The sequence below is a fragment of the Entelurus aequoreus genome, linkage group LG05, assembly GCF_033978785.1.
Source record: "Entelurus aequoreus isolate RoL-2023_Sb linkage group LG05, RoL_Eaeq_v1.1, whole genome shotgun sequence".
NCBI classification, from domain to species: Eukaryota; Metazoa; Chordata; class Actinopteri; order Syngnathiformes; family Syngnathidae; genus Entelurus; species Entelurus aequoreus.
In genome coordinates, this window is record NC_084735.1 from 30400807 (window position 1) to 30423033 (window position 22227).

Here is a 22227-nt window from a genome sequence, read left to right on the forward strand (position 1 = left end):
ATCTTCCACCTTCATTGCGCTCAGATGACAGTTTCAAAAGCAAACATAAATTGTATTTATTTGTTCAGGCTTTTAATTAGACACTTTTGAGCAACTATGTTTGTTATGTTGTCTTTTATATTAGCCTTTTATATTGTTTATTTTAGCCTTTTATATTGTGTGTCCTTCCTGACATTTTAACTGTGTTGTGAAGCACTTTTTGTCTGTGTAAGTACATTTTACTTACTTACCTTGCTCTCAAAAACGAGAAAATAAGAAATAATATAATATTCTCTGTTTCATCCTCTTCTACTGATGTCAAGCATCTTGAGGAAATGCTGAAAAAGCATGAGGAAACACAGGCTATGGTATTTATGGAAGTGCAGGGAAGTCCGGAAATGACGATTCTTTTATATTTCTTTTTTGCTCATAGTATTCACTATATGGGTTTTGAAGGACCAGGGTGACCAAAACATGCAATGAAGTGATCAAAATACCAGTAAACGGTGTTGACAATGCACTGCTTCCCCTGCCTGATAAAGATGGACTTGATAGAAAATAAGTAATATAATGACAAGTTAAGAGAAGGCAGACAAAAGACAAGACAATATTTAATGGTTGGACCATTAGTTATATTTTTAAAGAGGGTTGAAGGATTCAGGTTCCAAAAAAGCTGCTGCCATCTTTAAACAAAGAAGCACAACACAACAAATACACATTTGGCCTCATTTTGCCTTACAAAATGAACAGAACGATATCCTTCGGGAGCTAATTTTAAAATGTATTTTCACTTAAATCTTTTTTACCAGCTTTAACATGTCCTGTCACTTCGCCCCCTGCTAGTCTGGAAGAAATCACAGTTATTGCTTCGCTCATCACATTTAGAGGCTTCGTCCACTTTTATACAATTTGTGTGCATTCAAATAGTCAAACTCCCACTAAAATATGTTTTACAATAAATACAGAAATAAAAACATTTGTACAATAAAACCATGCGGTTAAAATAATGTGTTTCTAATACCGTCCCCCAAAGTAAGTCAGGGTGAACACAATCCTTCCACCTGCTTGGGATCTAAGAAGGTGACCATCTCCTTCATGCCGTCTTCACAAACGCTCTGTGCTTGATCCAGTTTCCCTGCTCCATCTTTGAATTTTCCCCACATCTCTGCAATCATAATAATATCTCTTCGATCAACCTCATATGCATTTTGGATAAACAAAACCCAAAACCAGTGAAGTTGGCACGTTGTGTAAATCGTAAATAAAAACAGAATACAATGATTTGCAAATCCTTTTCAGCCTATATTCAATTAAATAGACTGTAAAGACAAGATACTTAACGTTCGAACTGGAAAACGTTGTTATTTTTTGCAAATATTAGCTCATTTGGAATTTGATGCCTGCAACATGTTTAAAAAAAGCTGGCAGAAGTGGCAAAAATGGCTGAGAAAGTTGAGGAATGCTCATCAAACACCTATTTGGAACATTCCACAGGTGAACAGGCTAACTGGGAACAGGTGGGTGCCATGATTGGGTATAAAAGCAGCTGCCATGAAATGCTCAGTCATTCACAAACAAGGATGGGGCGAGGGTCACCACTTTGTGAACAAATGTGTGAGCAAATTGTCAAACAGTATAACAACAACATTTCTCAATTAGCTATTGCAAGGAATTTAGGGATTTCACCATCTGCGGTCCGTAATATCATCAAAATGTTCAAAGAATCTGGAGAAATCACTGCACGTAAGCGGCAAAGCCTGTGACCTTCGATCCCTTATGCGGTACTGCATCAAAAACCGACATCAGTGTGTAAAGGATATCACCACATGGGCTCAGGAATACTTCAGAAAACCACTGTCAGTAACTATAGTTCGTCGCTACATCTGTAAGTGCAAGTTAAAACTCTACTATGCAAAGCCAAAGCCATTTATCAACAACACCCAGAAACGCAGCCGGCTTCGCTGGGCCCGAGCTCATCTAAGATGGACTGATGCAAAGTGGAAAAGTGTTCTGTGGTCTGACAAGTCCACATTTCAAATTGTTTTTGGAAACTGTGGAAGTTGTGTCTTCCGGATCAAAGAGGAAAAGAACCATCCGGACTGTTATAGGCACAAAGTTCAAAAGCCAGCATCTGTGATGGTATGGGGGTGTATTAGTGCCCAAGGCGTGGGTAACTTACACATCTATGAAGGCACCATTAATGTCGAAAGGTACATACAGGTTTTGGAGCAACATATGTTGCCATCCAAGCAGCATCTTTTTTATGGATGCCCCTGCTTATTTCAGTAAGACAATGCCAAGCCACATTCTGTACGTGTTACAACAGCGTGGCTTCATGGTAAAAGAGTGCGGGTACTAGACTGGCCTGCCTGTAGTCCAGACCTGTCTCCCGTTGAAAATGTGTGGCGCATTATGAAGCCTAAAATACGACAACTTAAGCTGTACATCAAGCTAGAATGGGAAAAAATTCCACCTGAAAAGCTTAAAAAATTTGTCTCCTCAGTTTCCAAATGTTTACTGAGTGTTGTTAAAAGGAAAGGCCATGTAACACAGTGGTAAAAATGCCCCTGTGCCAACTTTTTTGCAATGTGTCGCTGCCAAATTCTAAGCTGATTATTTGCAAAAAAAAATAAGTTTCTCAGTTCAAACATTAAATATATTGTCTTTGCAGTCTATTCAATTGAATATGAGTTAAAAAGGATTTGCAAATCATTGTATTCTGTTTTTATTTATGATTTACACTACGTGCCAACTTCACTGGTTTTGGGTTTTGTTGAATGCTGAATGTGCGAAACCTTCATCGACTGTTGTCAGTAAGGTGTAATCCTCAGGATGATCCTTGATATCGCTTCTTCCAATGTCACCTATTTCCATTAATTGTAAAACACCTGCATGAAGAAATAAGTGTTTATTCACCCGGCAAATTGTTTTCTTGCATAGTTCAATTGATATCTACTGTACCGTCTACTGTCTTCCATACTTGCACCTCCACCTCAGCAGCGCTTGCTCTTTCAATAGCGATGATCCGAACCGTGCTGGGAGAGTCCACTTTTACAGCGGATTCGACTTTGTAGACCAACACTTTGTTTTTGTTGCCCAGGAAACAGTCAGTGTGGTTACTTGCAGGTTTACTCTCTACGAATAAGTGCATGGATTATTTTTTTTATTTATTTTTTTTACAACAAAATTCAACTACAACCTACCTGGACACGCCTTGCAGCACTTTCCGGGTGACTTGACCGGATGTTGACACGGATACTGACTGGGACACGTGATGCGTTTACACTCCGGTAGGCCGTCGCTACAAGAGCACGTGATGCATTCCAGGACCTTCCCCAAAACTGGGTGCCATGTGTCTCCGTGCGAGTATGTCTTGCCATTGTACAAACATGCTGGTGACACATGGAACACACACGTCTGAGATAAGAAAAAAAGCTCTCCGAACCGTTTTATATGCAATACAGAGCTATAACTTGAATGCAAAGCAGCTTTGTGTTAACACAACTTTTAAACGTTTGTGGGGTGACTCAGTGGAATCAATAGAATGAGAGAATCACACAAAGCAATAACATCATGCAATTGAAGGGTGTGATATAAACAATGAATTGATGAGTGGGTTTATTATTGCAAACATGGGCGGAGCACCAAATTCTGGGTTCCCATATGCAAGACTCCTGTAGGAGCCCCCCGTCCCACTTTAAACCCAACGTTGCCATCCCTTACACACACACTTGGTATGTTTACATGTACTAACACAAATCATTATTGCATGGATTTGGTTGAAACCAGCTTTTTACAACACATGTAATAACCTTAGTTAGGTTTTTGACTTTAAAAGATGGGGATTAACATATCTAGAGCAGTGTTTTTCAACATTTTTTAAGCAAAGGCACATTTTTTTCATTAAAAAAATACGGAGGCACACCACCAGCAGAAAACGGTAAAAAATGAAACTCCATCAGGTTGTCGTGCTTTATTTTGAGTTTGTTGTTGTTTTCCTGTGTGTAGTGTTTTAGTTCCTGTCTTGCGCTGTTATTTTGGTGGCTTTTCCTGTTTTGTTGGTGTTTTCCTATAGCAGCTTCACGCCTTCCTTTGAGTGCTATTGCCTGACTTGCTTTCTATTGGCAAACAAGACTATTTCAGTTGTGCGGACACTTCCCTTCTTTGTGGGGACATTGTTGATTGTCATGTCATGTACGGATGTACTTTGTGGATGCCGTCTCTGCTCCACACGCTGTAAGTCTTTGCTGTCGTCCAGCATTCTGTTTTGTTTTACTTTGTAGCCAGTTCGATTTTACTTTAATTTTGCATAGCCATCCCTATGCTTCATTGCCGTTTCCTTTCCCTTTTGTTCATTTTTGGTTAAAGCGTTACATACTTTTTACCTGCACGCCATCTCCTGCTGTGCTCTGCATATTGGGATCACGACAAACCATCCTCGACGCGTTGCGACTTCTACAAAGCAATTAACAACCTGCTGCCACCTACTGATATGGAGTTTTATATGGTTTCCCTGCCACGCTCTATACAGCACAGACACTAGACAACGGCACATTATTTGCAGATTATAATTATTGATTTGCAAATAATATTTTTTGGACCAATTATGTGAAGTTGCATAATTTCTCACGGCACACTAGTGTGCCGCGGCACAGTGGTTGAAAAACACTGATCTAGAGGATATCTAACTCCCCCAACCCCATAAATACTTTTGTTTTGTTTTTTAAAGTTTGTTTTTCCAAAAAAATGCTAACAGATTTAATATAAAATGGCCAGAATGTGAATTTAAATAATCATAATACCTGTAATATTCGCTGAAATATAATTACAAATCTGTCAGGTTTTTCTTTACTTTGGAGTGTAATGTAGAGATTAGTTGATTTATGTATAATTATCATCAGTGGGTTAATATCCAAATAATACATCATTATTATTATTATTATTATATTATTATTAGTGCTGATGCATCTTCTGGGTGCTAAGCTTCCCCCCGTCTTTAAAAACTACACCTCTGTTTTTAACTTTAATGAGAGGAAACCAAACATTATTTTCTCCTATGCTGCCACACATAGATTATATTTATATATTATATATCAAACTAAATTGGCCCTCGTGTGTGAATGTGAGTGTGAATGTTGTCTGTCTATCTGTGTTGGACCTGCGATGAGGTGGCGACTTGTCCAGGGTGTACCCCGCTTACTGCCCGAATGCAGCTGAGATAGGCTCCAGCGACCCCAAAAGGGAAAAGCGGTAGAAAATGGATGGATGGATGGATGGATGTTCCAAAATGTTGATGCTGTGTGGGAATGCTTAAAGATGAGCTTTGATGAATTCTGTGTCTGTGTAGAGGAAAGTGTTCATGCTAGGGTTCCCGCTATCCAGGTGGATGTAGTCTTAAACCTTCTTAATTTGATTTAAGCAACCCTATTATTGAAGTTTAACAGCTACATTAATTTTATCCTAACAATTATGACGTGGTTTTTATAAGTCACATATTTAATGGCGGAAAAATATCTTTAAACTTGACAAAAGACCCGAGATAAAGACCATGACTGATAACTGCACTTTGATAAACTCACAGACTGACTGGAGCGAACTCGCTAGCTTAAATGCTGACATGAATACAAGAAAAATTAACGTCTTTCCCCAAAAAGAAACGCCATTCCCTAATCTAAACGTATGCAACCACATTGCTGTCTAAACAACTAAGATATTCAATTATGTACATTTGTGCTCTCTTAGCAGAGTAATTGATCTATACCAGGGGTCACCAACGCGGTGCCCGCGGGCACCAGGTCGCCCGTAAGGACCAGATGAGTCGCCCGCGGGCCTGTTCTAAAAAATAAAAATAAAAATAAAATTATTATTATTATTTATTTATTTTTTTTAAATTAAATCTACATAGAAAAAACACAAGATACACTTTCAATCAGTGCATCAACCCAAACAACCTCCCCCATGCACACTCATCCACACCCACTCACACAAAAGGGGTTATTTCTTTCTGCTACCAATATTCTGGTTCCCACAACATAGACAACACATCTGCAAGGGACACAGTCCCTGAAGCACACATGATTGTATAGGCTGCTGGTCCACTAACATTTTTATTAATTACTATTTTTTATGTAATTATTTTTATATTGTTTTACTTTCTTTTTTATTCAAGAAAATGTTTTTTATTTATTTATCTTATTTTATTTTATTTTTTAAAAAAGGGCCTTATCTTCAACAGACCAGGTTGTCAATGAAATTAGATTTGTTTAAAGGGTTTTTTAAACCAGGCCCAGTCCAGATAATGTCCAAGTCGGACTCAGCAACACACACCTTCATTCATGTACACAGAAAAAAATTAGGGAACACAACAGATTGCATATAATTTATAAACAAAATTACATTTTCAAAATGAGCATTTATGTACAGTCCAGATTATGTCCAGGTCACTCAAATTAGGGAACACAACAGATATCATATAATCTATAAACATAATTATACTTACAAAATAAGCCTTTGAGGACTTCTCATCTTTTTTTTAATGTTTTTTGGCATCATTATCGTTTTCAACCATGTAACTTTCTAAAGTTAGAAAATACTGAATAAATGTTTTAAAGAAAGTAATACTAAGTGAATATCTGTTTTTGGCCTTAAAAATAAACATTTTACCGAGTACTTTAATTAAATTGACTAAATCATGATTGTCAATGAACTCTCCTAAAATAACAAAAACCACATTAAGCTTCATAAACAAACCAATCCTTAAACACATTTGTTCAACTTCCACCCAAAACAAAGACACAATATGACAATACCAAAACAAATGCAGGGTGGATTCAGGCTCCTGACAACAAAATCGGCAATCATCTGACTCTGTCATATTCCATAATTTTAACATTTTCCCTGTGGGTAAGAAGTTATAAATAATTTTAATTTGAAAATAACGATTTTGCACATCGATAGTGGTTTTATAGATTAGTTTGAATATGGCATCCCATGGCAACGGGCAGTCAAAAAAGTCCTCCCATTTTCCATTTGTGTTGTATGAGGCAGCCTTCAAAGATTTTTTTTATTAAATAAAAATTATATATTTTTCTATTTATTTTAGTTCCTTTTTGCCAACTAGAATTTCTTATTAGAGGTTTACAAACTAATAATTTAGTAGTTCCATAATTAATTATTTGTTTCCATCTTTTCCCAATTACTCCAGTTAGTTGATAAAATGAAAAGCTTGAGCAAGCATCACCATACATAGCTCTAAATTCATCATACTTCATAATTTTACCATTCTCATTGATAATATCATTGACAAAAATGATTCCTCTTTCAAACATATTTTTCCAAAAGAAAGGCTTTCCATCCATTACAATATTAGAGTTCATCCATATTAACTGCTGCAAAATATCGTCTCCTTTTTCTGGCACATAAAATTGAAAACACCACTATGAGTGGATTGTTTCCTTTATGAACCCCGCCATGTTTCCCAGCAGACTCTCTGGGAGGGGATCACTTGTAAAAAAGGATACAATTTATTTTGATACAGTACATGTTTTTTGTCCAACAGGACATTTGTGTACCACTCAATGTTTAAATCCATCTTTGGAACAATTGATGCTTTTAAAGACAGACACATAGCTGCCAGGTTGAGAAGTTTCAGGCCCCCATATTCATACTCTTTGTACAAAACCTTTCTTTTAATCTTTTCTGGTTTGCCGTTCCAGACAAAATCGAAGACCCTCCGCTCATAAATCTTAAAAAAGTTTTGTGATGGAGCTGGTAATGACAAAAACAAATAAATAAATTGAGGAATAATTAACGAGTTGGCAATAGACATTTTACCATACAAGGTTAGGGATTTCCCTTTCCATAATTGCATAATTTTGTCCAGCTTTCTTAGTCGATTATCATAATTTACTGAGCCTAGATCTTCCAGATTTTCTGGGATCCTTAACATTTTACATTTATCATAATTAAGCTTAAGGCCAGATTGCTGTGAAAATATGTCCAAAAGATTAAGAAGTCTCCGCAAACAATGAGGAAAAATCTTATCTTTGTGAATCAGCCTTTTCTGACATGAACTTCATCAAGAACAAACACAGAACACGCCTCACTGATGCACATCTGCAAGACTCACTCAGAGTTGCAGTGTCAAGTTACACACCAGAGTACAATACACTAGTTAACAGCATGCAATGCCAGGCTTCCCACTAACTGACAAAAAAACAGATAACAGATTTGGTGTCCAGTTCAAAGTGTAACATGATTTAAAAATTTGAGAGTTTACTTTTGTATTTTACATGAGTTATTATTTGTACAAACATGGTGCAAAGTAATTCATGATTTGTTAAAAAATGTTAGTGGCTAGCTAGTTAAAATGGGATATTGTGATTTCACAAGACTGTCTTAGAAGTGATCATTTGAAAATGTTCAATTTGAAAAATGTGCACTTAGAGAAAATATAAAAATAAAGTGTTGCATATTGATATTTATCTGTTTCTATATATATTTATTGTGAGAAATCATTAAGATGATCAGTGTTTCCACAAAGATAAATATCATTCATTATTAATAATAACAGAGTTAAAGGTAAATTGAGCAAATTGGCTACTTCTGGCAATTTATTTAAGTGTGTATCTAACTGGTAGCCCTTCGCATTAATCAGTACCCAAGAAGTAGCCCTTGGTTTCAAAAAGGTTGGTGACCCCTGATCTATACTCAAAGGAATACAAAACTGAGGTGTTTTTACGATGCATTCAAGGACCGCTAAACAGAGTAGGGCGCCACAACGCCTGCTAGACATAGTGGATATCGCATAATGGATTTTGTTTGTTGTGCACTTTTCATCTAAATAAAGCCTATTTTGTTGCTGCTGTATTTTTTTTTTAAACAAATAGAAAATACATTCAAATGAGGCCTGCCAAAGCTAACGCGAGTTAATGATGGTTTCCTTTAACAGCAGTAAAGTCGCTTGCAAAGTTCTATGTATATATATATATATATATATATATATATATATATATATATATACATATATATATATATATATATATATATATATATATATATATATATATATATATATATATATATATATATATATATGTATATGTATCTATACATGTATATATCTATATATACACACACACATATATATACATATATATATATATATATATATATATATATATATATATATATATATATATATATATATATATATATATATATATATATATATATATATATATATATATATATATATAATGTGATATTTCTACCTAAATAAATGCTTCTGATGTTCTGTTGTTCTGTGCATTACAAGATGTACAAGTTATTGGTCTTCATATGGCTGCATGGCAATGTATTAACCTCCATTATTTATTAATAACATTTAATATTCAGCCTGTTAAACATTATGTAATTAAAGACTTAACCAGAACATGCTACAAAAAAAAGGTATACAATATTTCCGCCAGTCGTAGGTATAGAAATACATATATATAGTTATGTGTCATATATTGTAAAATATATATGTATTGCATCTGTGCCTTTAAAAGAGTGTTGGTGTCCATTTTACGTTGAGCTGTTAAATATAAGGTACATACATAATGTTTCATAAGCAAATATTTGTATAAATCCAACAAATTGCCCAGTTGGATGTACATTTCAATAAGTTCCACTTATGAAAGAGACCTTATATTTGTGAATAATTATGAGTTAACTATTGATAAAATGCAATGAATCGCAATTAGATATATTCCTAATTTAAATGTTTTGTAATAAAATGTTTATCATATAAAAACGCCTCTTTTGCAAACCTTTCTGGTGTTTCTGCTGCATTAAAATCTTCACGCTGGTCTCAGAAGCCCCTCTGAGGTCAAGTTCACTGAGGCTGAGGCGTCTGGGGGAAGTCCAGACGCCGGTTTGGTCGGAACGTGCCGCGTCCTGCTCGGCAGAACACTGCTGCAGCGAGTGCCTCTTTTTAGAAACACACATACAAAAGAGTTGTGTGGAATGATTGAATAATATTTTCAAAACATGCATGATGACGTGACGTACGACGCCTCTATTGAGCTGCTGGTTTGCATCCTCTGCTGATGAAGATCCACCAGTGGAGTCTTGACCTGTTTTGAACAATGAAGTATTTAGTATTCGTGTGGCCCTGACCAACCTGTTCCAGCTTTAGAAAATACTTCTTTAGTCAGCTGGAAGACTTTGGCCTACCTTTGCACAGCAAGCAGCAGGTGTCTGCAGCCGTGACCGGAGAGGAGCAGCTGATTGGTTGGCAGGTTTTTATAGCGCAAAATATATTTCCATTCTGGAGTGGGAACAAAACGTCAGCGGTTTTAAAGTTTGAACATTTTTCCGTGCATGTTCCAGGAAGCTCTGGGGTTTGGGGACGGATAGACCTTATTTTTTCAGTGAAATAGTAGTTTCATGACAGTTTTAAGTTCCTACAAAAATCCTCTTCATGCATCAGTCCAATGCAATGACACACATAAGATGCAGATGAGGAACACCCAATCAAACGATCCAGCTTTGAAAAACAGGAGCCAGCTTTGAAGTCAACGGCCCAACCTGGGCATGGATACCAGTACTCAACTGAAGCATTTTTCAGTGCTTTTGTGTGTGCTCAAATGTGTTAATTAATGTAAATTTTACACTGCGCTGTCTAGTTATCATCTTGTTTTATTAAACATGTGTGTCTCATTTGCAAGTATTATACGGTAAACTTTGCATGCAGTTGCAATTCCAACTGGTTAGATGGCAGTAGTGTATAGACTACGGCAAAGCCGTGCGGGGAAAGAGTATGAAAACTTACCAGTAGAGTGGAAAAACAAGTTGACTTGATATGCTCAATTGCGTTTCAAAAGTTAAAGTTAAAATACCAATGATTGTCACACACACTAGATGTGGTGAAATCTGCCCTCTGCATTTGACCCATCCCCTTGTTCAGCCCCTGGGAGGTGAGGAGAGCAGTGAGCAGCAAAGGTGGCCGCGCCCGGGAATCATTTTTGGTGATTCAACCCCCAATTCCAACCCTTGATGCTGAGTGTCAAGCAGGGAGGTAATGGGTTCCATTTTTATAGTCTTTGGTATGACTCGGCCGGGGTTTGAACTCACGACCTACCGATCTCAGGGCGGACACTCTAACCACAAAGCTACTGAGCAGGTTTCATTGTACCCATTGAACCGCATAAACATCACAAAATGCCACAATTTCAGATGGTCATTTTGAATTTGCTGTTTTATTATGTTTGTAGTTTGTATTTCTTGTTTAGCACTTAGCAATATTGCTACATAATGCTTAGTGTTTCACTAAAGCTGGATCTGTTTAGCAGCGCTTCTAATATTTTTGATCCTTTTATTCAGGATCAAACATATAAGGTTCTGGACCATCCTTTGTCCTGAAGTAATCGTTATTTCCTCTCACAAAGTCTTCATGCTTTGCATTGTTGTTGGTAGGAAGTGGGTCTGCGGTTCCTACCTCTACGTCACGGATCACATGACTGGCTAGCTCAGTATCCTTCAAAATGGCTCGGGAATCTCTGTGAGATTGATACTATTTTAATCATATCTATTTACTCGCAAACTTTGTAAGTCTTTCGGTGTCATAAATCAGGTAAATATGATAATTACTTTAATATAGAAGCAACCCGTTTTTCCATTCTGCTGGTACTTTAAATGACAGGCGCCATGTCGCACACCAAGGAGGTCTGCGGCTGTACTCGCATGCATGCAATCAAATTGTTCTGACGTTAGTTTTCCTGACGAAATAAACCCAAATGATGAGTCTAACTACAGTTCTAAACATACTACAGCTCATAAACTTAAAATATAACATGCTTTTATTTTGTCAAAGAATAATTTTGGGGCAATTTTGCGGCCGCATTTGAAGCACTCCGCCACTACAGTCCTTAGTGACCGGCTGACTGTCTAACATGCTCCCGCCAGCGGAATGTACTTCAGAAAATACAGAACGACCAAAAAAAACAACATATTAATTACTCTCATTTTGCCAAAATCTTCATTAGATTTGGACCATCAATTATGGAGAAATCATGACTTTTGTGTGAAGTATGTCAACTGTGGTGGCAATTGTTTGTAATCACTGCGCTACGTATTATATACAGTACACACACAAACACATGCATATATATATATGCAAATACATACATACATACATACATACATACATACATACATACATACATACATACATACATACATACATACATACATACATACATACATACATACATACATATATATATATACATACATACATATATATATATATATATGTATATACACATACATACAGACAGACACACACACACACATACAGTATATATATATATATATATATATATATATATATATATATATATATATATATATATATATATATATATATATATATATATATATATATATATATATATATATATATATATATATATATAAACAGTACAGGCCAAAAGTTTGGACACACCTTCTCCTCATTCAATGTGTTTTCTTTATTTTCATGACTATTTACATTGTAGATTGTCACTGAAGGCATCAAAACTATGAATGAACACATGTGGAGTTATGTACTTAACAAAAAAAGGTGAAATAACTGAATACATGTTTTATATTCTAGTTTCTTCAAAATAGACACCCTTTGCTCTGATTACTGCTTGGCACACTCTTGGCATTCTCTCGATGAGCTTCAAGCACACCTGTGAAGTGAAAACCATTTCAAGTGACTACCTCTTGAAGCTGACTTTAAGTGAATCGACACTCGGTAGGACAGAAATCGGTCGGCACCTATTAAAGTACCGAAATGGGTACCCGTCCCTACTACAGTACAATGTACTGATTCACGTAAAATTAAACAGTGCAATATTTGGATATCTTTGTTGCATGTGACGTCATGTCCAGTTGCAGATTCGGCACCGGCTTAAGCACTTGGCGGGCTAACAGGCGTAATCATAGCGGACTCCGTCTAGGTAATGTTGCAATTTCCCATGCCCACAAAGCATGTATGGCTGATAGAAAGCACTCAACTTTTCCAAGCTAGCTCGAGGCTAATTTACATTGAACATGCCATATATATGCTACTGATTAGAATTGATGACTTTACAAGGCGATTTTAACACATTCAAATTTTAAAAAATACAACTAAAGAGCTAGTGTGTAATAAGTATAATAATGACAATTTAATGGCAAAGACTACTTCCTGGCTCAAGCAACACACCTCGGACAAACTGAAATGAATGCAAACTTGCAAATGAGACTCAAAAGCGTAAGAAAACAAAATACAGTGTTAATGTTAAACTAAATTGGCATCATTGAGTACCAAGGCATTGATACCGTATCAGTTCAAACGTGAAAGGTACCAATCTATAGAGGGAGGGATTACACACACACAAGCACAGGAAAAGGAGGGCGGGGGACAAGTGAGCATGAGAAAGTGATGCTACATAATTAGAGACTACACACTGGAAAGTTGAGGAAAATGAACAGCAGAAAACAAAAGCTGAGATAATTTGTGTTTTTTTAATGCCAATGTTCTCAAAAGACTAGCCAAAAAAATTTATTTTTTTAATTTTGCACATCTTAAAGTATATCTAGTTGTGTAATGTGTTGTTGCTCTTTCGCTGAAAATAGTTGTAAATATATAAATAGTACACACAATCAAATTGCACATTTTGTCTAATTGAAATGGGTTTGTTTTTGTAGTTTATCATTTGTTTTTATGGTAATATATATATATATAAATACAAATAAATAAGTCATTTTGATTTGATTACAAAACATTCTAACTTGGATTGTTTCCCTGGCTTCGAGACTTTCCCCAAGGACACTGCGGCGAAGACACAACAAACTCCCTTCTTGTCTCTCATGGACACACACCAGTTGTTGTTGACTTTGGACTGACTGGCAAGAACACCAAGGCCGCGGAACAGAGACACGCGGCAGGCTTACACACATACATGCATCCACACAAAATATACGCCACACACACATACCCCACCGCCATACAACGCCCTTGACGCGAATCCCATAGGGGTGATGGCCGGCTGGGCAGCGCCCGAAGAGCTGCAGCCCGCCACCGTAGCCCCCATTCCCTCCCCTCTGTTGCAAGTCTCGAGATGTATGTTGTAATATGTATATGTGCTTTGCTATGGAGGTTTGTTCCCACTCCAGACTGGGCCCCCTTAGGAGCCAAGTCTAGATTGTATTGTTTTACTCATCCTCCCCCAGCGTTTACCTTTTTCCCATCTTTTACGGGGCGCCTTATGACGACCCATCAGCGTTCTTGTTCTGTAACCCTGTACACTGTTTGTTTGTCTAATCTTGAACGGGTTTGTGCTGAAAATCTAATTTCCCCTCGGGGATTAATAAAGTACTATCTAATCTAATCTAATCTAATAATTAGTGTTTTCACATTAGAAATCTATCCATCATCTTACACTTATCCGAAGCCGGGTCGCGGGGGCAGCAGCCTAAGCAGAGAAGCACAGACTTCCCTCTGCCCAGTTACTTCGTCCAGCTCTTCTCGGGGGATCCCGAGGCGTTCTATCATAGATGTGTTCTGGTAATACATTTTAAAAACAACAAAAATCTGAGGAGCCATTTGGGAGCCGAAAGAGCCACCGGCTCTTTTTAGGAAGCCGAGCCAAAAGAACAGCTCCATTGTGAAGGCACAAATATTAAACTGGACAAAAGTAATGGGATAATAATGTCTGTGTTGACTCATTTCGGGTGAATAGTGAATCTATACTGCGATTCAAGCAGTCGTGTACACTGACTGCTTCAAAGTGTATCCATGTTTCAATTCTATAGTATTGTCCCTTGAGAAGATCTAGTGCAGGGGTCACCAACCTTTTTGAAACCAAGAGCTACTTCTTGGGTACTGATTAATGCGAAGGGCTACCAGTTTGATACACACTTAAATAAACTGCCAGAAATAGCCAATTTGCTCAATTTACCTTTAACTCTGTTATTATTAATAATTAATGATATTTATCTTTGTGGAAACACTGATCATCTTAATGATTTCTCACAATAAATATATATAGAAACAGATAAATATCAATATGCAACACTTTATTTTTATATTTTCTCCAAGTGCACATTTTTCAAATTGAACATTTTCAAATGATCACTTCTAAGACAGTCTTGTGAAATCACAATATCCCATTTTAACTAGCTAGCCACTAACATTTTTTAACAAATCATGAATTACTTTGCACCATGTTTGTACAAATAATAACTCATGTAAAATACAAAAGTAAACTCTCAAATTTTTAAATCATGTCACACTTTGAACTGGACACCAAATCTGTTATCTGTTTCTTTGTCAGTTAGTGGGAAGCCTGGCATTGCATGCTGTTAACTAGTGTGTTGTACTCTGGTGTGTAACTTGACACTGCAACTCTGAGTGAGTCTTGCAGATGTGCATCAGTGAGGCGTGTTCTGTGTTTGTTCTTGATGAAGTTCATGTCAGAAAAGGCTGATTCACAAAGATAAGATTTTTCCTCATTGTTTGCGGAACTTTCTTAATCTTTTGGACATATTTTCACAGCAATCTGGCCTTAAGCTTAATTATGATAAATGTAAAATGTTAAGGATCGGAAATCTAAAGGGAACGTCCTTTCGAATGGAATGCAAAGTGCCTTTTTTGTGGACAGATGGACCAGTTAACATACTTGGTGTTGTTGTCCCAGAAAATCTGGAAGATCTAGGCTCAGTAAATTATGATAATCGGCTAAGAAAGATGGACAAAATTATGCAGTTATGGAAAGGGAAATCCCTAACCTTGTATGGTAAAATGTCTATTGCCAACTCGTTAATTATTCCTCAATTTATTTATTTGTTTTTGTCATTACCAGCTCCATCACAAAACTTTTTTAAGATTTATGAGCGGAGGGTCTTCGATTTTGTCTGGAACGGCAAACCAGAAAAGATTAAAAGAAAGGTTTTGTACGAAGAGTATGAATATGGGGGCCTGAAACTTCTCAACCTTGAAGCTATGTGTCTGTCTTTAAAAGCATCAATTGTTCCAAAGATGTATTTAAACATTGAGTGGTACACAAATGTCCTGTTGGACAAAAAACATGTACTGTATCAAAAGAAATTGTATCCTTTTTTACAAGTGATCCCCTCCCATTTTTCTTATGTAGAGAGTCTGCTGGGAAACATGGCGGGGTTCCTAAAGGAAACAATCCACTCATAGTGGTGTTTTCAATTTTATGTGCCAGAAAAAAGAGACAATATTTTGCAGCAGATAATATGGATGAACTCTAATATTGTAATAGATGGAAAGCCTTTCTTTTGGAAAAATATGTTTGAAAGAGGAATCATTTTTGTCAATGATATTATCAATGAGAATGGTAAAATTATGAAGTATGATGAATTTAGAACTATGTATGGTGATGCTTGCTCAAGCTTTTCATTTTATCAACTAACTGGAGTAATTGGGAAAAGATGGAAACAAATAATTAATTATGGAACTACTAAATTATTAGTTTGTAAATCTCTAATAAGAAATTCTAGTTGGCACAAAGGAACTAAAATAAATAGAAAAATATATAATTTTTATTTAATAAAGAAATCTTTAAAGGCTGCCCCATACAACACATATGGAAAATGGGAGGACTTTTTTGACTGCCCGTTGCCATGGGATGCCATATTAAAACTAATATATAAAACTACTATCGATGTGCAAAATCGTTATTTTCAAATTAAAATTATTTATAACTTCTTACCCACAGGGAAAATGTTAAAATTATGGAATATGACAGAGTCAGATGATTGCCGATTCTGTTGTCAGGAGCCTGAATCCACCCTGCATTTGTTTTGGTATTGTCATATTGTGTCTTTGTTTTGGGTGGAAGTTGAAAAAATGTGTTTAAGGATTGGTTTGTTTATTGCTTGATGTGGTTTCTGTTATTTTAGGAGAGTTCATTGACAATCATGATTTAGTCAATTTAATTATAGTACTCGGTAAAAGGTTTATTTTTAAGGCCAAAAACAGATATTCACTTAGTATTACTTTCTTTAAAACATTTATTCAGTATTTTCTAACTCTAGAAAGTTACATGGTTGAAAACGATAATGATGCCAAAAAACATTAAAAAAAAGATGAGAAGTCCTCAAAGGCTTATTTTGAAAGTATAATTATGTTTATAGATTATATGATATCTGTTGTTGTGTTCCCTAATTTGAGTGACCTGGACATAATCTGGACTGTACATAAATGCTTATTTTGAACATGTAATTTTGTTTATAAATTATATGCAATCTGTTGTGTTCCCTAATTTTTTTCTGTGTACATGAATGAAGGTGTGTGTTGCTGAGTCCGACTTGGACATTATCTGGACTGGGCCTGGTTTAAAAAACCCTTTAAACAAATCTAATTTCATTGACAACCTGGTCTGTTGAAGATAAGGCCCTTTTTTTAAAAATAAAATAAAATAAGATAAATAAATAAAAAACATTTTCTTGGATAAAAAAGAAAGTAAAACAATATAAAAATAATTACATAAAAAATAGTAATTAATGAAAATGTTAGTGGACCAGCAGCCTATACAATCATGTGTGCTTCAGGGACTGTGTCCCTTGCAGATGTTGTCTATGTTGTGGGAACCAGAATATTGGTAGCAGAAAGAAATAACCCCTTTTGTGTGAGTGGGTGTGGATGAGTGTGCATGGGGGAGGTTGTTTGGGTTGATGCACTGATTGAAAGTGTATCTTGTGTTTTTTCTATGTAGATTTAATTTTAATTTTAATTTTTATTTTTAAAAAATTTTTTTAGAACAGGCCCGCGGGCGACTCATCTGGTCCTTACGGGCGACCTGGTGCCCGCGGGCACCGCGTTGGTGACCCCTGATCTAGTGTAACAAGATGAAAACACTTGTATTTTACACAATAAATGAAAGTGATGAATGACTCACAGAGCATGAGCACATGGCACACTGGTTTCTTGGCTTTGCAGGAAGGTCGTGTTTGGTGAAGGTCTCTCCTGGTTGATAAATACTTCCATTATATCTGCACACTTTCACTGGAGCTCTCAGGGCCGCTGGGACCTTCGGTTTATCTAAGACACAACAACATATTGTAATTCAATTATTGCATTTTTGAAAAGTACCGATCAGTATCAGTTTAAACGTAAACAATACCAATTTCAACGCCTCTGTAACTAAACGTTTTTGGATTATTTCCTGACTAATTCAAGAAGTGCTTCAAGGTGTCTTATTCATCATACGCACCAAATAGGATGAAGGAGTAGAGGTGTTAATGTTAACATTTTTCTGGTGAATAGTAAGACTCATTATCAAAGTTCACCTCCAATGGCGTAAAATGATTGTAATCCCCCATCTGTCTCGTATCTGTGACTGGCTTTTGGGCTCTTTTCGGCCCCTTCTACACTAAGGTTATCCAGGGTAAATCCTACCTAACCTTATCCACACACACACAATGGTCGTTTAAGACCCCCTCGCCCCCGCCGTCAGCCGGCGCAACGCGATCTAGTACGCATGCGTGGAAAAAGCACACGTCATAGTCACCTCCAGTGTTGCTTTGTGTGCAAGTTCTTAAATTAAATGTAACTTATCTGGACAATATCCAGTGTTGTGGTATTTCAATTAACTGGAATCCAGTGTGCTGTGGGGCCCTATTGTAGTGAATCACACCTGAGCCATCATAAATTAATCAAATCTTTAATGGACATGTGAAAGTAAACAATGTGATAAAGAACATTTTGCAACAATCAATATAGGGATCTAGATATCTGGTCAGAAGACTCCTCACTCTTTTGCCTTCACCTTCATGGTCCATTCCTTTTTGGTGACTTTATATACTCTGGACCTAGACTTTGAGTCCGCGACATACATGGTGGACAATAACTGTTACAGTCTGCTTTGCCAGTCCAAAAGCATTCCCCGGTTTACGTAGTCTTCCCTCGACAGCCAGGTAATACAAAGCACACGCTACCTTTTTTATCACATCCACGGGAGCCCGCATTCTCGTAAGTAGAATCACAGCTGACCTGGACATTCGGAAGTTCTCTTGCCGTCTGAGAAGTGTTGTATCCGAAATAGCTGCAATCGCTTTCTCTTAAGGTATTCATGTGGGATTTCCACAAGCGTCTGTACAGACGGAAGGAGAAACACGGGCATGTCTGGATGACTCGCCTCCATATTTTCAGTGGTTAGCTCCGAGTTACGAAAATCCCTTGGAGGAGTTCGTCAAAATTCGACCCCTGATTTAGTCCCAAAATAGCTGGTTCAAACCAACATGGCTGACTTCTTGTTTGTTTACAAACAACTTTTTGATACATTCTTGTGCGTCCTGACATGATAAACGTCTCGCTAGTGAGTGATATTTTTCACCGGGCCTGATGCCCATGCAAATTTTAGTGATTTTTCATGCATGTTAAAAATGCCAGGAAAACACTTGTGTATAATAATAATAATAATAATAATAATATGTATGCACGTAGAACACTTAAGACCTTTAGCATATCAGTATGTGGAATTAAACTATGGAATGGATTAAGCACACAAGTTAAACAATGTACTGATATGATCCAGTTCAAGAGGTTGTTCAAATTAATAGTGCTTACAAAGTACAAGGAAGAAGAATTATGAGAAATACCTTCAACCTTATTCTTCATCTCAGTATGTTAATCATGACTGACTTAATTGTATATTGCAAGAACTGCTGTATTAATCATTCACTGATGTAATTGTGTTACAAAAAGAAGACATTAAATGAACATATGTATATGTAAACGCTCTGAAGTGGGAAAGGGGTAGGATTAAATAAGCTTTGCTTCTTCCTACTCCTTTTCGGACATGATGTGAAGAGAAATTATATGAAATTGTGTGATTTATTATACTGTAAGTGTGTTCATGTTCGAAATAAACTAAAAAAAAAAAGAAAGAAAGAATAATAATAATAATAATAATAAACATAGCAGTTCCAATAGAGCTTTTATATCGCCATAGGTAATAAAACTAGTCTAATGAAGATATAATAGGGCACAAGACACATGGTAAGGAAGGTGCAGGTCTACCTGTGCATCTTGGACAACACTGGTGAGGATCTGCTACTGGCTTGTCACATGGCAGAGGAGGACATTTCATCTTACTGCATCTCACATGACCCATCTGCAACACAGAATGGAGTTTCTTGTCACACCTCATATATCATATATGTATATATACACACACATATATATATATATCCATCCATCCATTTTCTACCGCTTATTCCCTTCGGGGTCGCGGGGGCGCTGGAGCCTATCTCAGCTACAATCGGGCGGAAGGCGGGGTACACCCCGGACAAGTCGCCACCTCATCGCAGGGCCAACACAGATAGACAACATTCACACTCACACACTAGGGCCAATTTAGTGTATGTGTATTTATATAATATATATATATATATATATATATATATATATATATATATATACACACACATATATATATATATATACACACACATATATATACAGTATATTAGGGATGTCCGATAATGGCTTTTTGCCGATATCCGATATGCCGATATTGTCCAACTCTTAATTACAGATACCGATATCTACCAATACCGATATCAACCGATACGGATATATACAGTCGTGGAATTAACACATTATTATGCCTAATTTGGACAACCAGATCTGGTGAAGATAAGGTCCTTTTTTTTAAAAATAATAAAATAAAATAAGATAAATAAATGAAAAATATTTTCTTGAATAAAAAAGAAAGTAAAACATTATAAAAACAGTTACATAGAAACTAGTAATTAATGAAAATGAGTAAAATTAACTGTTAAAGGTTAGTACTATTAGTGGACCAGCAGCACGCACAATCATGTGTGCTTACAGACTGTATCCCTTGCAGACTGTATTGATATATATTGATATATAATGTAGGAACCAGAATATTAATAACAGAAAGAAAGAACCCTTTTGTGTGAATGAGTGTAAATGGGGGAGGGAGGTTTTTTGGGTTGGTGCACTAATTGTAAGTGTATCTTGTGTATTTTAAGTTGATTTAATAAAATTTAAAAAAACGATACCGATAATAAAAAAAACTAAACCGATAATTTCCGATAGACATCTCTTATATATATATATATATATATATATATATATATATATATATATATATATATATATATATATATATATATATATATATATATATATATATATATGTATATATATATATATATATATATATATATATATATATATATATATATATATATATATATATATATATATATATATATATATATATATATATATATATATATATATATATATATATATATATAAAACATTATCTTTTGATAGTTGAAACAAAGCATGAGTACCTCAGTGCAGAAACAGCGCATGCAGAGCATCAGTCCAAAGGGCTCCAGAAAAGGATGCCAGCTGTCTCCCGGGTTGAAGGTCTTGTCTTTAAAAGTGCATGCCGCCCCCGAGCCTTGGTGGTACAAATAAGAAGAAACATCTGCATATGACCTAATGATGCAAGAATTAAGTCAAATCCACAGGAAATGCCCACTCTAAGAGAAGACAAGTTTGGGAGAGAGAAAAAAAATCTTCACTAAACCACGGCGAGATCTTGTTCTTTCCAAAAAGCTCCGCACGTCTGGAGAAGATCGACTTGAAGGTTCAGTCTTTACCTTTGCGGACTCTCAGCTGAGCAGCTGCACACCAGACCAGCATTAAGGACACCAGCAAGGACTTCATTGTTCATCCCCAACATGTGCGTGATCCTTTCCCTTTGACAGCACAAGTCAAATAGTCGTGTGTGTTTCTGCCGGAATCAAAAGGTGGAGATACTTCTTGTGCTTGGCCGAGCTATGGCGCACCCTGCAGGACACACAACGTCATAGCATGACGAACTCAGTCGTCGTACAAAATGTACATGGAATTAATATTACCTTCATACATTATAGTTGCAGTCAGAACGCGATGTCTTCATTATTGAAAATAATTAACTACTTTGTTTTTTTTTCTATTAAAAACTACTCACAGGGCATTAAATGTATAGACACCAATTTTAATAAATATTAAAACATTGATTGATTGATTGATTGATTGATTGAGACTTTTATTAGTAGGTTGCACAGTGAAGTACATATTCCGTACAATTGACCACTAAATGGTAACACCCGAATAAGTTTTTCAACTTGTTTAAGTCGGGGTCCACTTAAATTGATTCATGATACAGATATATA

At 36.2% G+C, this 22227-nt stretch overlaps 1 protein-coding gene across 1 annotated transcript; it reads right to left on the reverse strand.

The window, feature by feature from the left end:
* Window positions 1–630: 630 nt before the first annotated feature.
* On the reverse strand, window positions 631–21821 carry LOC133650456 (chordin-like protein 2). The gene is made up of 11 exons (XM_062047703.1): window positions 21670–21821; window positions 21355–21467; window positions 20045–20138; window positions 17922–18064; window positions 10198–10291; window positions 10033–10097; window positions 9792–9951; window positions 3183–3371; window positions 2941–3114; window positions 2775–2867; window positions 631–1144 (listed from the first exon to the last, which is right to left on the reverse strand). The coding sequence occupies exons 1-11, from the start codon at window positions 21734–21736 to the stop codon at window positions 1017–1019; spliced, it is 1320 nt and encodes a 439-aa protein (XP_061903687.1). The 5' UTR covers window positions 21737–21821; the 3' UTR covers window positions 631–1016.
* Between the last annotated feature and the right edge of the window lie 406 nt (window positions 21822–22227).

Bases quoted from the DNA above. Each gene is read 5' to 3' on its own strand.
- LOC133650456 (XM_062047703.1), bottom strand. From the start codon at position 21,736: ATGAAGTCCTTGCTGGTGTCCTTAATGCTGGTCTGGTGTGCAGCTGCT. The intron at 10,292-17,921 runs GTGAGTCATTCA...TTCCCACTCCAG, and splicing joins GTGCCATGTGCTCATGCTCT to AATGGAAATATATTTTGCGC. The intron at 2,868-2,940 runs GTACAGTAGATA...TTCTTCATGCAG, and splicing joins AGTATGGAAGACAGTAGACG to GTGTTTTACAATTAATGGAA.